The sequence below is a fragment of the Eucyclogobius newberryi genome, unplaced genomic scaffold (assembly GCF_026437365.1).
Source record: "Eucyclogobius newberryi isolate DKJ021-1_F unplaced genomic scaffold, fEucNew1.0.hap1 SCAF_16, whole genome shotgun sequence".
Lineage (NCBI taxonomy): Eukaryota > Metazoa > Chordata > Actinopteri > Gobiiformes > Gobiidae > Eucyclogobius > Eucyclogobius newberryi.
In genome coordinates, this window is record NW_027315790.1 from 26340565 (window position 1) to 26353760 (window position 13196).

At 41.3% G+C, this 13196-nt stretch overlaps 1 protein-coding gene across 1 annotated transcript; it reads right to left on the reverse strand.

Moving 5' to 3' along the window:
* Positions 1–132: 132 nt before the first annotated feature.
* Positions 133–10782, reverse strand: eppk1 (epiplakin 1). The gene has a single exon (XM_072448156.1). It carries the CDS (start codon positions 10778–10780, stop codon positions 416–418), a length of 10365 nt encoding a protein of 3454 aa, XP_072304257.1. The 5' UTR covers positions 10781–10782; the 3' UTR covers positions 133–415.
* Positions 10783–13196: the final 2414 nt, after the last annotated feature.

The following is a 13196-nucleotide window of genomic DNA, read 5'->3' on the forward strand; positions in this document are numbered from 1 at the left end:
ATGGCCCTCGGAGGAAAATAATTGCCCACCCCTGATTTAAGAGTCTAGACTCTTCTTTTGATGAAACTGTGTGTATTTGCCACTAATTTGAAAATACGACTCCACAACTCCACAAATAAAAAGGCATGTAAATGTGTGAAAATGCATTTATTTAAAATCTCAGGATACTTTTGATTATCAATAGCAACGGCTGGGGCCGAAGCTAAGAAAATACACATAATACACATGGCATGAAAACAAACATGTTAAACGGCTTCCAGTGCACAAAAGCAAGATGGTATGAGGCAGAAGAGGTAACAAAATGTTAATACTTAAACATCACCTATATTTCTAAAATAGTTATGTCACAATTTTTCTATCAACTCAATTATTATTCAATGGAATAGTCTTATGAGGGATTACACCGACAATAGTCTTATGTTTTCTTATTTAGTGAAAGCAAGCTTAGTCCAGTTTTTGGATCAATTATGCATCTTTGAACCAGCTGTAGATACGTCATGTTTTCTTGTGTGTTTGGGTCAAAAAAGCCTTTTGTGTCATCATCAGCATCAGACAGTATTTGGTTCATTTCTTCATCAAAGTATCCTCTCTGGTAGGCCACCTGCACAGGCACTCTGTGACTGTGTACTGGGTCTATGATGCCCCCTGTGGCGATCTGAGCTTCAAGCAGACGAATGCCATGGTCTTTGACTATGAGGTCCTTCTGGAGAGCTTGGAACAAAGATATAATTTTGTCAGTGTAGGGGTCTTTGTACCCCGTCACTGCTCTTTCTGCGGACAACAGTTTGTTTTTCCACTCGCTGCCAACAACCCCTTGAGCCACAGCTTCTTCCACTGAAAGCTTCATGTTCTTCACTGGGTCAATGACAAAGCCGGTAGCAGCCTGAGCTTCCAGTAAAACTAATGAAGTGCCGGGAGTAAGGAGGCGCCTTTGTTTGGCCTCATAGATGCTCAGGGTTTCTTTGGTGGACTGCAGATAAACCCCTGCGATGCTGTTGGTTCCTTCAAGATACTTTCGGACTGATTCCATCTCACTAACTTCATCCACGGTCAGTTTTCCTGCATTAATGTCTTTATAAAGGTCCTCGTTTATGATCTTTGATTCAAACAACTCAGTAACACTGACGTCCTTCCTGATCCCATGAAATTTAGGAGCTTGGCTTGTCTCCATCATTGTTGTGGTGGTGATGGTTGTGGTTGTTGTGGTAGTAGTCTTCTGTTGGATCATTGTCAGGAGGATCTCTAATAATTGGTCAATGGTTATTGTTCCAGACTTGAACTGTTGAACCAGCTCTCTCCTCTTCTCTTCTGTGATGTAACTGGAGTAGAGTAGCTCCCACACTGACACAGTGAGGTCTTTGTATTTACCACCTGCTTTGTTGGTTGTTTTTGATTTCAGAATATGTTTAGTTGCCTCATCAACAAAGAAGTAAAATTCTCCTTTCTTCGCAATCACCAACAAGCTTAGACCAGTTCTTGGGTCTGTGAAGCATCGCTCTACCAGCTGTAGATATGTCAGGTTCTCTTGTGTGTTTGGGTCAAAAAAGCCTTTTGTGTCATCATCAGCATCAGACAGTATTTGGTTCATTTCTTCATCAAAGTATCCTCTCTGGTAGGCCACCTGCACAGGCACTCTGTGACTGTGTACTGGGTCTATGATGCCCCCTGTGGCGATCTGAGCTTCAAGCAGACGAATGCCATGGTCTTTGACTATGAGGTCCTTCTGGAGAGCTTGGAACAAAGATATAATTTTGTCAGTGTAGGGGTCTTTGTACCCCGTCACTGCTCTTTCTGCGGACAACAGTTTGTTTTTCCACTCGCTGCCAACAACCCCTTGAGCCACAGCTTCTTCCACTGAAAGCTTCATGTTCTTCACTGGGTCAATGACAAAGCCGGTAGCAGCCTGTGCTTCCAGTAAAACTAATGAAGTGCCGGGAGTTAGAAGGCGCCTTTGTTTGGCCTCATAGATGCTCAGGGTTTCTTTAGTGGACTGCAGATAAACCCCTGCGATGCTGTTGGTTCCTTCAAGATACTTTCGGACTGATTCCATCTCACTAACTTCATCCACGGTCAATTTTCCTGCATTAATGTCTTTATAAAGGTCCTCGTTTATGATCTTTGACTCAAACAACTCAGTAACACTGACGTCCTTCCTGATCCCATGAAATTTAGGAGCTTGGCTTGTCTCCATCATTGTTGTGGTGATGATGGTTGTGGTTGTTGTGGTAGTAGTCTTCTGTTGGATCATTGTCAGGAGGATCTCTAATAATTGGTCAATGGTTATTGTTCCAGACTTGAACTGTTGAACCAGCTCTCTCCTCTTCTCTTCTGTGATGTAACTGGAGTAGAGCAGCTCCCACACTGACACAGTGAGGTCTTTGTATTTACCATCTGCTTTGTTGGTTGTTTTTGATTTCAGAATATGTTTAGTTGCCTCGTCAACAAAGAAATAAAATTCTCCTTTCTTCGCAATCACCAACAAGCTTAGACCAGTTCTTGGGTCCATGAAGCATCGCTCTACCAGCTGTAGATACGTCAGGTTTTCTTGTGTGTTTGGGTCAAAAAAGCCTTTTGTGTCATCATCAGCATCAGACAGTATTTGGTTCATTTCTTCATCGAAGTATCCTCTCTGGTAGGCCACCTGCACAGGCACTCTGTGACTGTGTACTGGATCTATGATGCCCCCTGTGGCGATCTGAGCTTCAAGCAGACGAATGCCATGGTCTTTGACTATGAGGTCCTTCTGGAGAGCTTGGAACAAAGATATCATTTTTTCAGTGTAGGGGTCTTTGTACCCCGTCACTGCTCTTTCTGCGGACAACAGTTTGTTTTTCCACTCGCTGCCAACAACCCCTTGAGCCACAGCTTCTTCCACTGAAAGCTTCATGTTCTTCACTGGGTCAATGACAAAGCCGGTAGCAGCCTGTGCTTCCAGTAAAACTAATGAAGTGCCGGGAGTAAGGAGGCGCCTTTGTTTGGCCTCATAGATGCTCAGGGTTTCTTTGGTGGACTGCAGATAAACCCCTGCGATGCTGTTGGTTCCTTCAAGATACTTTCGGACTGATTCCATCTCACTAACTTCATCCACGGTCAGTTTTCCTGCATTAATGTCTTTATAAAGGTCCTCGTTTATGATGTTTGATTCAAACAACTCAGTAACACTGACGTCCTTCCTGATCCCATGAAATTTAGGAGCTTGGCTTGTTTCCATCATTGTTGTGGTGGTGATGGTTGTGGTCGTTGTGGTAGTAGTCTTCTGTTGGATTATTGTCAATAGGATCTCAAATAATTGGTCAATAGTTATTGTTCCAGACTTGAACTGTTGAACCAGCTCTCTCCTCTTCTCTTCTGTGATGTAACTGGAGTAGAGCAACTCCCACATTGACATAGTGAGGTCTTTGTATTTACCACCTGCTTTGTTGGTTGTTTTTGATTTCAGAATATGTTTAGTTGCCTCATCAACAAAGAAGTAAAATTCTCCTTTCTTCGCAATCACCAACAAGCTTAGACCAGTTCTTGGGTCCATGAAGCATCGCTCTACCAGCTGTAGATATGTCAGGTTCTCTTGTGTGTTTGGGTCAAAAAAGCCTTTTGTGTCATCATCAGCATCAGACAGTATTTGGTTCATTTCTTCATCAAAGTATCCTCTCTGGTAGGCCACCTGCACAGGCACTCTGTGACTGTGTACTGGGTCTATGATGCCCCCTGTGGCGATCTGAGCTTCAAGCAGACGAATGCCATGGTCTTTGACTATGAGGTCCTTCTGGAGAGCTTGGAACAAAGATATCATTTTTTCAGTGTAGGGGTCTTTGTACCCCGTCACTGCTCTTTCTGCGGACAACAGTTTGTTTTTCCACTCACTGCCAACAACCCCTTGAGCCACAGCTTCTTCCACTGAAAGCTTCATGTTCTTCACTGGGTCAATGACAAAGCCGGTAGCAGCCTGTGCTTCCAGTAAAACTAATGAAGTGCCGGGAGTAAGGAGGCGCCTTTGTTTGGCCTCATAGATGCTCAGGGTTTCTTTGGTGGACTGCAGATAAACCCCTGCGATGCTGTTGGTTCCTTCAAGATACTTTCGGACTGATTCAATCTCACTAACTTCATCCACGGTCAGTTTTCCTGCATTAATGTCTTTATAAAGGTCCTCGTTTATGATCTTTGATTCAAACAACTCAGTAACACTGACGTCCTTCCTGATCCCATGAAATTTAGGAGCTTGGCTTGTCTCCATCATTGTTGTGGTGGTGATGGTTGTGGTTGTTGTGGTAGTAGTCTTCTGTTGGATCATTGTCAGGAGGATCTCTAATAATTGGTCAATGGTTATTGTTCCAGACTTGAACTGTTGAACCAGCTCTCTCCTCTTCTCTTCTGTGATGTAACTGGAGTAGAGTAGCTCCCACACTGACACAGTGAGGTCTTTGTATTTACCACCTGCTTTGTTGGTTGTTTTTGATTTCAGAATATGTTTAGTTGCCTCGTCAACAAAGAAATAAAATTCTCCTTTCTTCGCAATCACTAACAAGCTTAGACCAGTTCTTGGGTCCATGAAGCATCGCTCTACCAGCTGTAGATACGTCAGGTTTTCTTGTGTGTTTGGGTCAAAAAAGCCTTTAGTGTCGTCATCAGCATCAGACAGTATTTGGTTCATTTCTTCATCAAAGTATCCTCTCTGGTAGGCCACCTGCACAGGCACTCTGTGACTGTGTACTGGGTCTATGATGCCTCCTGTGGCGATCTGAGCTTCAAGCAGACGAATGCCATGGTCTTTGACTATGAGGTCCTTCTGGAGAGCTTGGAACAAAGATATCATTTTTTCAGTGTAGGGGTCTTTGTACCCCGTCACTGCTCTTTCTGCGGACAACAGTTTGTTTTTCCACTCGCTGCCAACAACCCCTTGAGCCACGGCTTCTTCCACTGAAAGCTTCATGTTCTTCACTGGGTCAATGACAAAGCCGGTAGCAGCCTGTGCTTCCAGTAAAACTAATGAAGTGCCGGGAGTTAGAAGGCGCCTTTGTTTGGCCTCATAGATGCTCAGGGTTTCTTTAGTGGACTGCAGATAAACCCCTGCGATGCTGTTGGTTCCTTCAAGATACTTTCGGACTGATTCCATCTCACTAACTTCATCCACGGTCAGTTTTCCTGCATTAATGTCTTTATAAAGGTCCTCGTTTATGATCTCTGATTCAAACAACTCAGTAACACTGACGTCCTTCCTGATCCCATGAAATTTAGGAGCTTGGCTTGTCTCCATCATTGTTGTGGTGGTGATGGTTGTGGTTGTTGTGGTAGTAGTCTTCTGTTGGATCATTGTCAGGAGGATCTCTAATAATTGGTCAATGGTTATTGTTCCAGACTTGAACTGTTGAACCAGCTCTCTCCTCTTCTCTTCTGTGATGTAACTGGAGTAGAGTAGCTCCCACATTGACACAGTGAGGTCTTTGTATTTACCATCTGCTTTGTTGGTTGTTTTTGATTTCAGAATGAGTTTAGTTGCCTCGTCAACAAAGAAGTAAAATTCTCCTTTCTTCACAATGGGGAGTAAAACTAGACCACTGTCTTGATCTATGACACACCTTTCAATTAGTTGTAGGTAGGTGAGGTTTTCTTGATTGTTTGGGTCAAAAAAGCCTTTAGTGTCATCATCAGCGTCAGACAAAATCACGTTGATTTCCTCATCAAAGTATCCTCTTTGGTAGGCCACCTGCACAGGCACTCTGTGGCTATGAACTGGGTCTATGATGCCCCCTGTGGCGATCTGAGCTTCAAGCAGACGGATGCCATGGTCTTTGACTATGAGGTCCTTCTGGAGAGCTTGGAACAAAGATATTGTATTTCCAGTGTAGGGGTCTTTATACCCTGTGACTGCTCTTTCTGCAGACAACAATTTTTTTTTCCATTCACTGCCAACAACTCCCTGAGCCACAGCCTCCTCCACTGAAAGTTTCTTATTCTTCACCGGGTCAATGACAAAGCCAGTAGCAGCTTGAGCCTCTAGCAAAATTAGAGATGTTCCAGGGGTTAGCAAGCCTTTACTCTTTGCTTCATAAATGCTCAAGATTTTCTTTGAGGACTCCACTCTTACACCGGCAATGCAGTTTGTGGCTCCAAGATACTTCTGGATTGATTCCATTTTGTTGATATTCTCCTCAGTCACTTCTCCTTGAATGATCTGTGTAAAAAGCTCCTTAGAAATAATTTTGGATTCATAAAGCTCACTGGCAGACACTTGTTTTCTCAGACCTTTGAATTTTCTTTCTTTTGATGAGACTTCTGTGACTATAACAGTAAGTATTTCAATCATCTCCTCGATTGTTATTGTCTTTGTCTTGTATTGATCCAGGAGTTGCTTGCGCTTCTGCTCTGATATATACGCAGAGATTAAAACCTCCCATAAGGTTGTGGATTTGTTCTTAAATTTTCCTGCATCAATGTTGACCGTTGTGTTTTTAAATGCAAGCTCTATTTGCTCGTTAGTGTGGAATTCCTGATCCTGCTTTTCATATAGAGGCAACAGAAGGAGGCCAGTCTCAGTATCTTTTTCACACTTCTTTATCAGCTCATGGTATGTCACTTTGTCTTTTGTATTTGGTTCAAAGTATCCCTTTGTGTTCTCATCTGGGTTTAGAACGGTTTTGTTAGTTTCTTCATCAAAATATCCCCTTTTAATGGCAACTTTAAGGGGTAACCGGTGACTGTGTATTGGGTCGATAATTCCTCCAGTTGCCATCTGTGCTTCAAGAAGACGAGTACCATCACTTTTCTGAATGAGTTCTTCTTTCATTGCTTCAAAGAGTGATATAGTGGTGTCTGTGTATGGATCGTTGTAACCAATGGCTGCTCTTTCAGCTGAGAGAAGCTGCTCGTGCATGTCAGGTCCAATCACTTCTTCTCTTGAAGCGCCATCAACGGTCAAGATTTTATTCCTGACAGGATCAATAATCCAACCTGTTGCTGCCTGAGCTTCAAGTAGGAGCAGTGCAATGCCAGGGGTCAACAGTTCCTTCTTTTTCGCTTCATAAAAGCTCATAACTTTCTGCGATGGATGCATTTTTATTCCAGCAATGACTCCAGTTCCCCTTAGGTATGTCATCACAGATTCCCACATAGTTACTGCATGAAAGGTGAGATTTCCCTCCTGTATCTTTTTAAATGTATCTTCATCAATAATTTCACTCTCGAGTAATTCTCGTGCAGACACTGGCTTTCTTAGACCCATCACTGTTTGAGGAGTTTCACTGTTCTCTAGTTTTTCAATGATAGAGATTACTGTTGTGATAATGATCTGTGAGGTCATTGTTCCTGTCCTGTATTTTTCAATGAGCTCGTTGCGTTGGTCTTCGGTCAAGTACCTTGAGTGAATCAAGTCCCACAGTGACACTGATTTTCCAGCATAACGTCCGACTTTCATATTTACAGCTATTTTTTCAAATTCTGTCTTAATTTCTTCTTGGGTGTAAACTTTAGGCTCTTTTGCTTTGGGCTTGTCACTCAGTGGAAGCAGGTATAGCCCAGTGTCCTCATCTTTGATACATCTGTTTAACATCTCCAGGTAGGTGAGGTTCTCTGCTGTCTTTGGGAAGAAAAATCCCTTTGAGTCATCATTTGGCTCATTCAGTATTTGATTCATTTCTTTATCAAAATACCCTTTCCTGTATGCAACATTAAGAGGCAGGTGAAGACATTTCAAAGGGTCAATGATGCCTCCGGTCGCAATCTGGGCCTCTAGCAAACGAATGCCATGCTGCTTTACAATTAGATCCTTTTTTAGGGCTTGGAAGAGGGAAATCTTTTGTCCGGAGTAAGGATCGGTGTAACCAGTCACTGCCCTTTCTGCAGACAACAGCTTTTCATACATCTGTGGGCCAATTATCTTTTCTTTGAGGGCCTGCTCAACTGTTAACTTTTGGTTTTGCAAAGGGTCAACAATAAAGCCTGTAGCTGCTTGGGCTTCCAGAAGACAGAGGGCAGTGCCAGGGGTAAGTAGGCCAATTCTTTGTGCCTCATAGATACTCAACTTCTTCTTAGATTGTTCAAGAACCACACCAGCAACACAACTTTTTCCTTGAAGATAACACCTCACCTTGTCAGTAACATCTTTTGTTGACATCTTTCCTTCAACTAAACAGCTGTATGTCTTTTCATCCACAATTTCCAGATCCAAAAGGTCCACAACAGAAAGCTTTCCTCTAAGACAATCAAAGGTCATTCCTTCTTGCTGTTTTAGCTCTTTAGTGTGGATAATCTCCAATATTAATGTACGTAGCTGCTCAACTGTGATTTTCCTGGATCTGAAGAGCCTGAAATACTCTTGTCTTTTCTCTTCTGAGATGTACTCTGAATTGATCAGCTCCCAAAGTGTTGTGTGCTGACCTCTAAAACGCCCATATCGGACGGTCACAATAGTTGTTGTGAATATTTCCCTTATGTTGTCATCAATGTTAATTATTTTTCCTTTGCCTTTGAGCGGCAGTAGGCACATACCTGTCAGAGGATCTGTAACGCACCTGGCCAGGAGCTGCAGGTATGTCAGGTTTTCATGGGTGTTGGGATCAAAAAATCCTTTGGTGTCATCACTTGGGTCAAGGAGGATTTGGTTCATTTCCTCATTGAAGTATCCTCTTTTGTATGCCATGTGAACAGGAATACGAAGACTGTTAACAGGGTCAATAATGCCCCCTGTGGCAATTTGTGCCTCGAGAAGACGGATACCATGATCTTTAACTATTAGGTCTTTTTGCATGGCTTGAAACAGAGAAATCTTTTCATCATCATAAGGATTTATATATCCGGTGACCGCTCTTTCCGCTGAACGTAGTTTTTGATGAACATCAGGGCCCACAATCTTAGCTTTAACAGCATCATCTACTGATAATTTTTTCTTTCTAATGGGATCAATGATGAATCCTGTAGCTGCCTGAGCCTCCAGTAAAACCAGAGCCGTTCCGGGCATCAGCAGTCCAGCCTGTCTTGCCTGATAAATTCTCATTATTTGGGAGTTGGGGAGAAGAACACCGGCGATGCAGTCTTTTCCCTGTAGGTACCCATGGACAGTTTTATCCTCTGTTAATTCCTTGACAGATGTTTTACCCTTTTTCAAATCTTCTAATACTTCTGCACTTATAATATCTGCTTCTACAAGTTGTTTTCCAGTGACTGTTTCCCTGATGCCCTCAAAAACAAATTCTTTTGTTTTCACAGACTTCTCGATAACTTCTAAAACCATCGTTACAATTGTCTTGATGTTGAGTGTCCCATCTTTGTATTTCTTGATGAATTCCCGTCGCTGGTGTTCATCAAAGTATTCGGACATCAGCAGTTCCCATAGAGACACAGTCAGCCCTGCATATTTGCCGATGGTCACTTTTACCATCTCTTGTTTGAAGGCCAGTTTTACATCATACTCAATAAAGATGAAGTTGTTGACACCTTTTTTATCATGGAGAGGAAGGAGGCACAGTCCAGTAATGGGATCTATTACACACCTTTCCAACAACTGGAGGTAAGTAAGGTTGTCTTCTGTGTTAGGATCGAAAAATCCTTTAGTGTCATCTCCTGAATTGTCCAAGATGGATTTCATGTCTTCATCGAAATAGCCTCTTTTAAACGCAACTTCAGTTGGGAGTCTGTGGCTGTTGATTGGGTCGACTATCCCACCTGTTGCGATTTGAGCTTCAAGTAGACGAATCCCATGATCTTTCACAATGAGATCCTTAGACAGGGCTTGGAACAGGGAAATGATCTCGCCTGTGTATGGGTCTTTGTATCCTGTGACTGCTCGCTCTGCTGATCTCAGTTTGGCATGAAACTCTGGACCCACCAGTTTGTTTTTAATAGCCTGGTCCACTGTGAATCTTTTGTTTTCCACAGGATCGATCATGAAGCCAGTAGCAGCTTGGGCCTCCAGCAAAACCAAGGCAGTCCCAGGCATTAGTACACCTTGTCTCATGGCTTGATAGATGCTCCATCTTTTGTTGTTGGAAAGGTCTGCAATTCCAGCAATACAGCCTTTTCCCACCAAGTACTCCTTCACTGACTCCAGTAACATGACATCCTGAGTTGTGGTTTTGCCTTTTTGTAGATCATCAAATGTTTCTTTGTCAATAATCTTGGACTCTAGCAGTTCTGTACACGATATCCCTCTTCTGAGACCTTTAAAAGTGATGTGAACTGGAAACAGCAACAGGCTTGTGTCTGGGTCCACAATGCACTGTGCCATTATACTTTGATAGTTGACGTTTTCTTGTGAGTTTGGGTTGTAAATCACTTTGAGCTCTAACATCTGGTCGTTGAGCAAATCTTTTTCGTAAAAGCCTTTTTGGACAGCATCGTCAATTGACATCCATGTTTTCTCAATGGGATCGAACAGGCCTTTAGTGGCAGTCTGTGCTTCAAGTAGCCTCAGCCCATACTCTTTTGTCACTATTTGTTTTTGCATGGCCTGAAATAAGGATATTTTTTGGTCAGAGTAGGGGTCTTTGTATCCTTTGAGGGCGTTCTCTGCTGCTATGAGTATCTCTCTCATCTCTGGCCCAACTATTCCTTCTTTGAGTGCCTCAGAAACAGGGAGTGTTTTGTTTGTTACCGGGTCAACTATCCCGACTGTAGCGGCCTGTGCTTCGAGCAGAGCTAAAGCTGTTGACGGTTTGAGCAAACGTTTCTTCATGGCTTGATAAATCGAGATCTTCTCTTTGGCCTTGTTGAGATAAACACCCGCCACAGGACCTTGGGTGTGTGCGGAGCCATTTGACTTCATGTCATTTTCATGGTTGGTGGGAGCCATCTTGAGCTAAAAATCAGAAAGACAAATTAGGTGAATGTAATTTCATTTATTCTAGCAGATTCAGTTGCTGCATACAGCATTTTCTCGTTTGAGCAGTGTATGACTTTTAGGTTCTCAAAAGGGGTAAGAAAAAGTGAGCAGTTGTGTACTCCCAGCCTGATGTATGGTCTTAAATGTCTTACATTTCAACCAATTGCTTGAATAAAATAATTGATTTTAATAATTGATCCGACTCATTGTATACATTTTGCCCATTAAACATGGCTTAAAGCAATGTACCCAGATGTCATAGGAAAAGCTTGTATCTGTTACAGGCCATGACACATATTTCTGTTTAAGCGCTACATGTTTTGTCTTGATGCATGTTTACCGTGACTTTCATCTCAGCTCCTGTTGAGTTTATTTCACTGAATTCTCATGACGCTTGTATTTTTTATCGTTCAGTCCAAACTAATTTAAGCACTGCAATTTTACATTTCTTCATTCACACATTAAGAGAAGTTAGATTAAACTTGTTCAAGTCCAGTAAAAAAAAATGCCAAACTGTAAAAATCATAAATGTGATAAAATGTAAATATATGATTATATTTCTGTGATGTATTTTATCTGCATAATAGTGATATGACGATATTTGTATATTATCTGCATCATTAGTCTAAGAGAAAAATGGCATGTGTGACAAACTGCATTTGTGAAGATATCGTAAAGATGGGCCAGAGGAATGTTTATTCCAGGGAGGGGGTGTAACACCCCAGGGGAGTTAGGTAAACATTACCCATGCTTTATCTCTAAGAAAAATATTTTGCAAGATTTTGTTGCCTGAAGGTTTTATTAGACATGAGATGACAGGGTAAAATGGGGCATGAGAGAGGGGAAGACATGCATTGAATCATCAATCGTCGGGATTCAAACTCTGCGGTCGACTGCACTTGGAGCCTGACATAACTGTTCTGTGACTTAACACAATAGATGCTTTTATGGCTACATATTTGTTTCTAATTGTTTTTGCAGTCGTCTGTGTTGTGTCAAAGCCGCATACTGGACACACTGGTTATTAGGAATTAGTTGTGAACTCTGTGGTGTGTTGGGTCACTCTGCTTGACACAAATAAATTGTTTTGTTTTCAACTTTGAGAAAGAAACACAAGTTCGTCAATTGTTATTGAGGCCGTTTAATTGATGTACAAGACTCTTTTTTTTAGACAATTGTAAAGCTCTCTCTGGTAGAGCAGATTTTTTTTTTTTTTTAATTGGTAGCTCATATCTCACATTCTCAACATATTTGTTTTTCGTTTAGAGATAGTAAATACTGTACCTTTTAGTTGTTTATGTTATGGGTCCTAGGACTTGATGCAGAAGTCTTTGATGGACTGCTCCTGCAAAAAAAGAAATAAAAGTTTGTTTAATTGGAGAAATGACTTGTAGAACTGGTTTCTAGATACGACTTTCCCTGTAGACTTTTTTTTTCTTTAGATCACGTCTTTTGTATTTCATAAACCGCGGCGTGACACAGCACAACCAGCTGAGCAGCCGGAACTTCTTCCCCTCCGCCACTGAACTCTTGAACACTTCAACTGTTCACGAGTCACTTATAATGATAAACAATTATAATAAACAATACTTAATCTATTTGGGTTTTCTTTTTAATGCATGCTTCTTATTTGAGCATTTTTCTGACTTTTTCTGATCGCTTCAATAAATATTTTAGTAATCAATCTAACACTTCAGTGGCACAAAAAGATAAGATAAGATATGCCTTTATTGTCCACACATGGGGAAATTTTGGTGTTGCAACGCAGTAGATACAGGGGGAAAGGACAGATAACTTATAGGAAGTTTAAAAAAACACTCTTAATAGAAGAACTCTTGTGAACAAAAACAAAAACTCTTATTAACAAAACTCCTATAAACAGGTCCTCTCATATCTTAACAGGGAATGGAGGGAAGAAAATAAAAATAAAGATAAAATAATAATAATAATAATAAAAATAGCTGGCATAAGACAAATAATACTGATAATAATGGTAAAGTAAACACTCTTATTTACATCAGTTGTATGCACATGAATATGACATTAATTGCGTGTGAGTATGACAGTAATTGCACATGAATATGACAGAAAAGTACAAAAAAAAAGAAAGAAAGAAAAGGTTTATCTATTTTATTTGCTAGTAGTCAAAGTAGATAGATGCATTCATTTAAGTTTTCAGTAGCATTAATAATAGTGCCATCATTTCAAAGTTTGAATGAGTCTAGAATCATGCAATTTAACAAGAAGACTCCTCCCTACACACTTTGCTGCTGCAACATATGATTTGATTTCCAGTTCAACAATCTTTCAGCCCAACCTTACTTCAATCATCAATTTGTCATGTTTAATCTGATGTATTGTTGCAGCCCGCTTACTTAACTGCCCT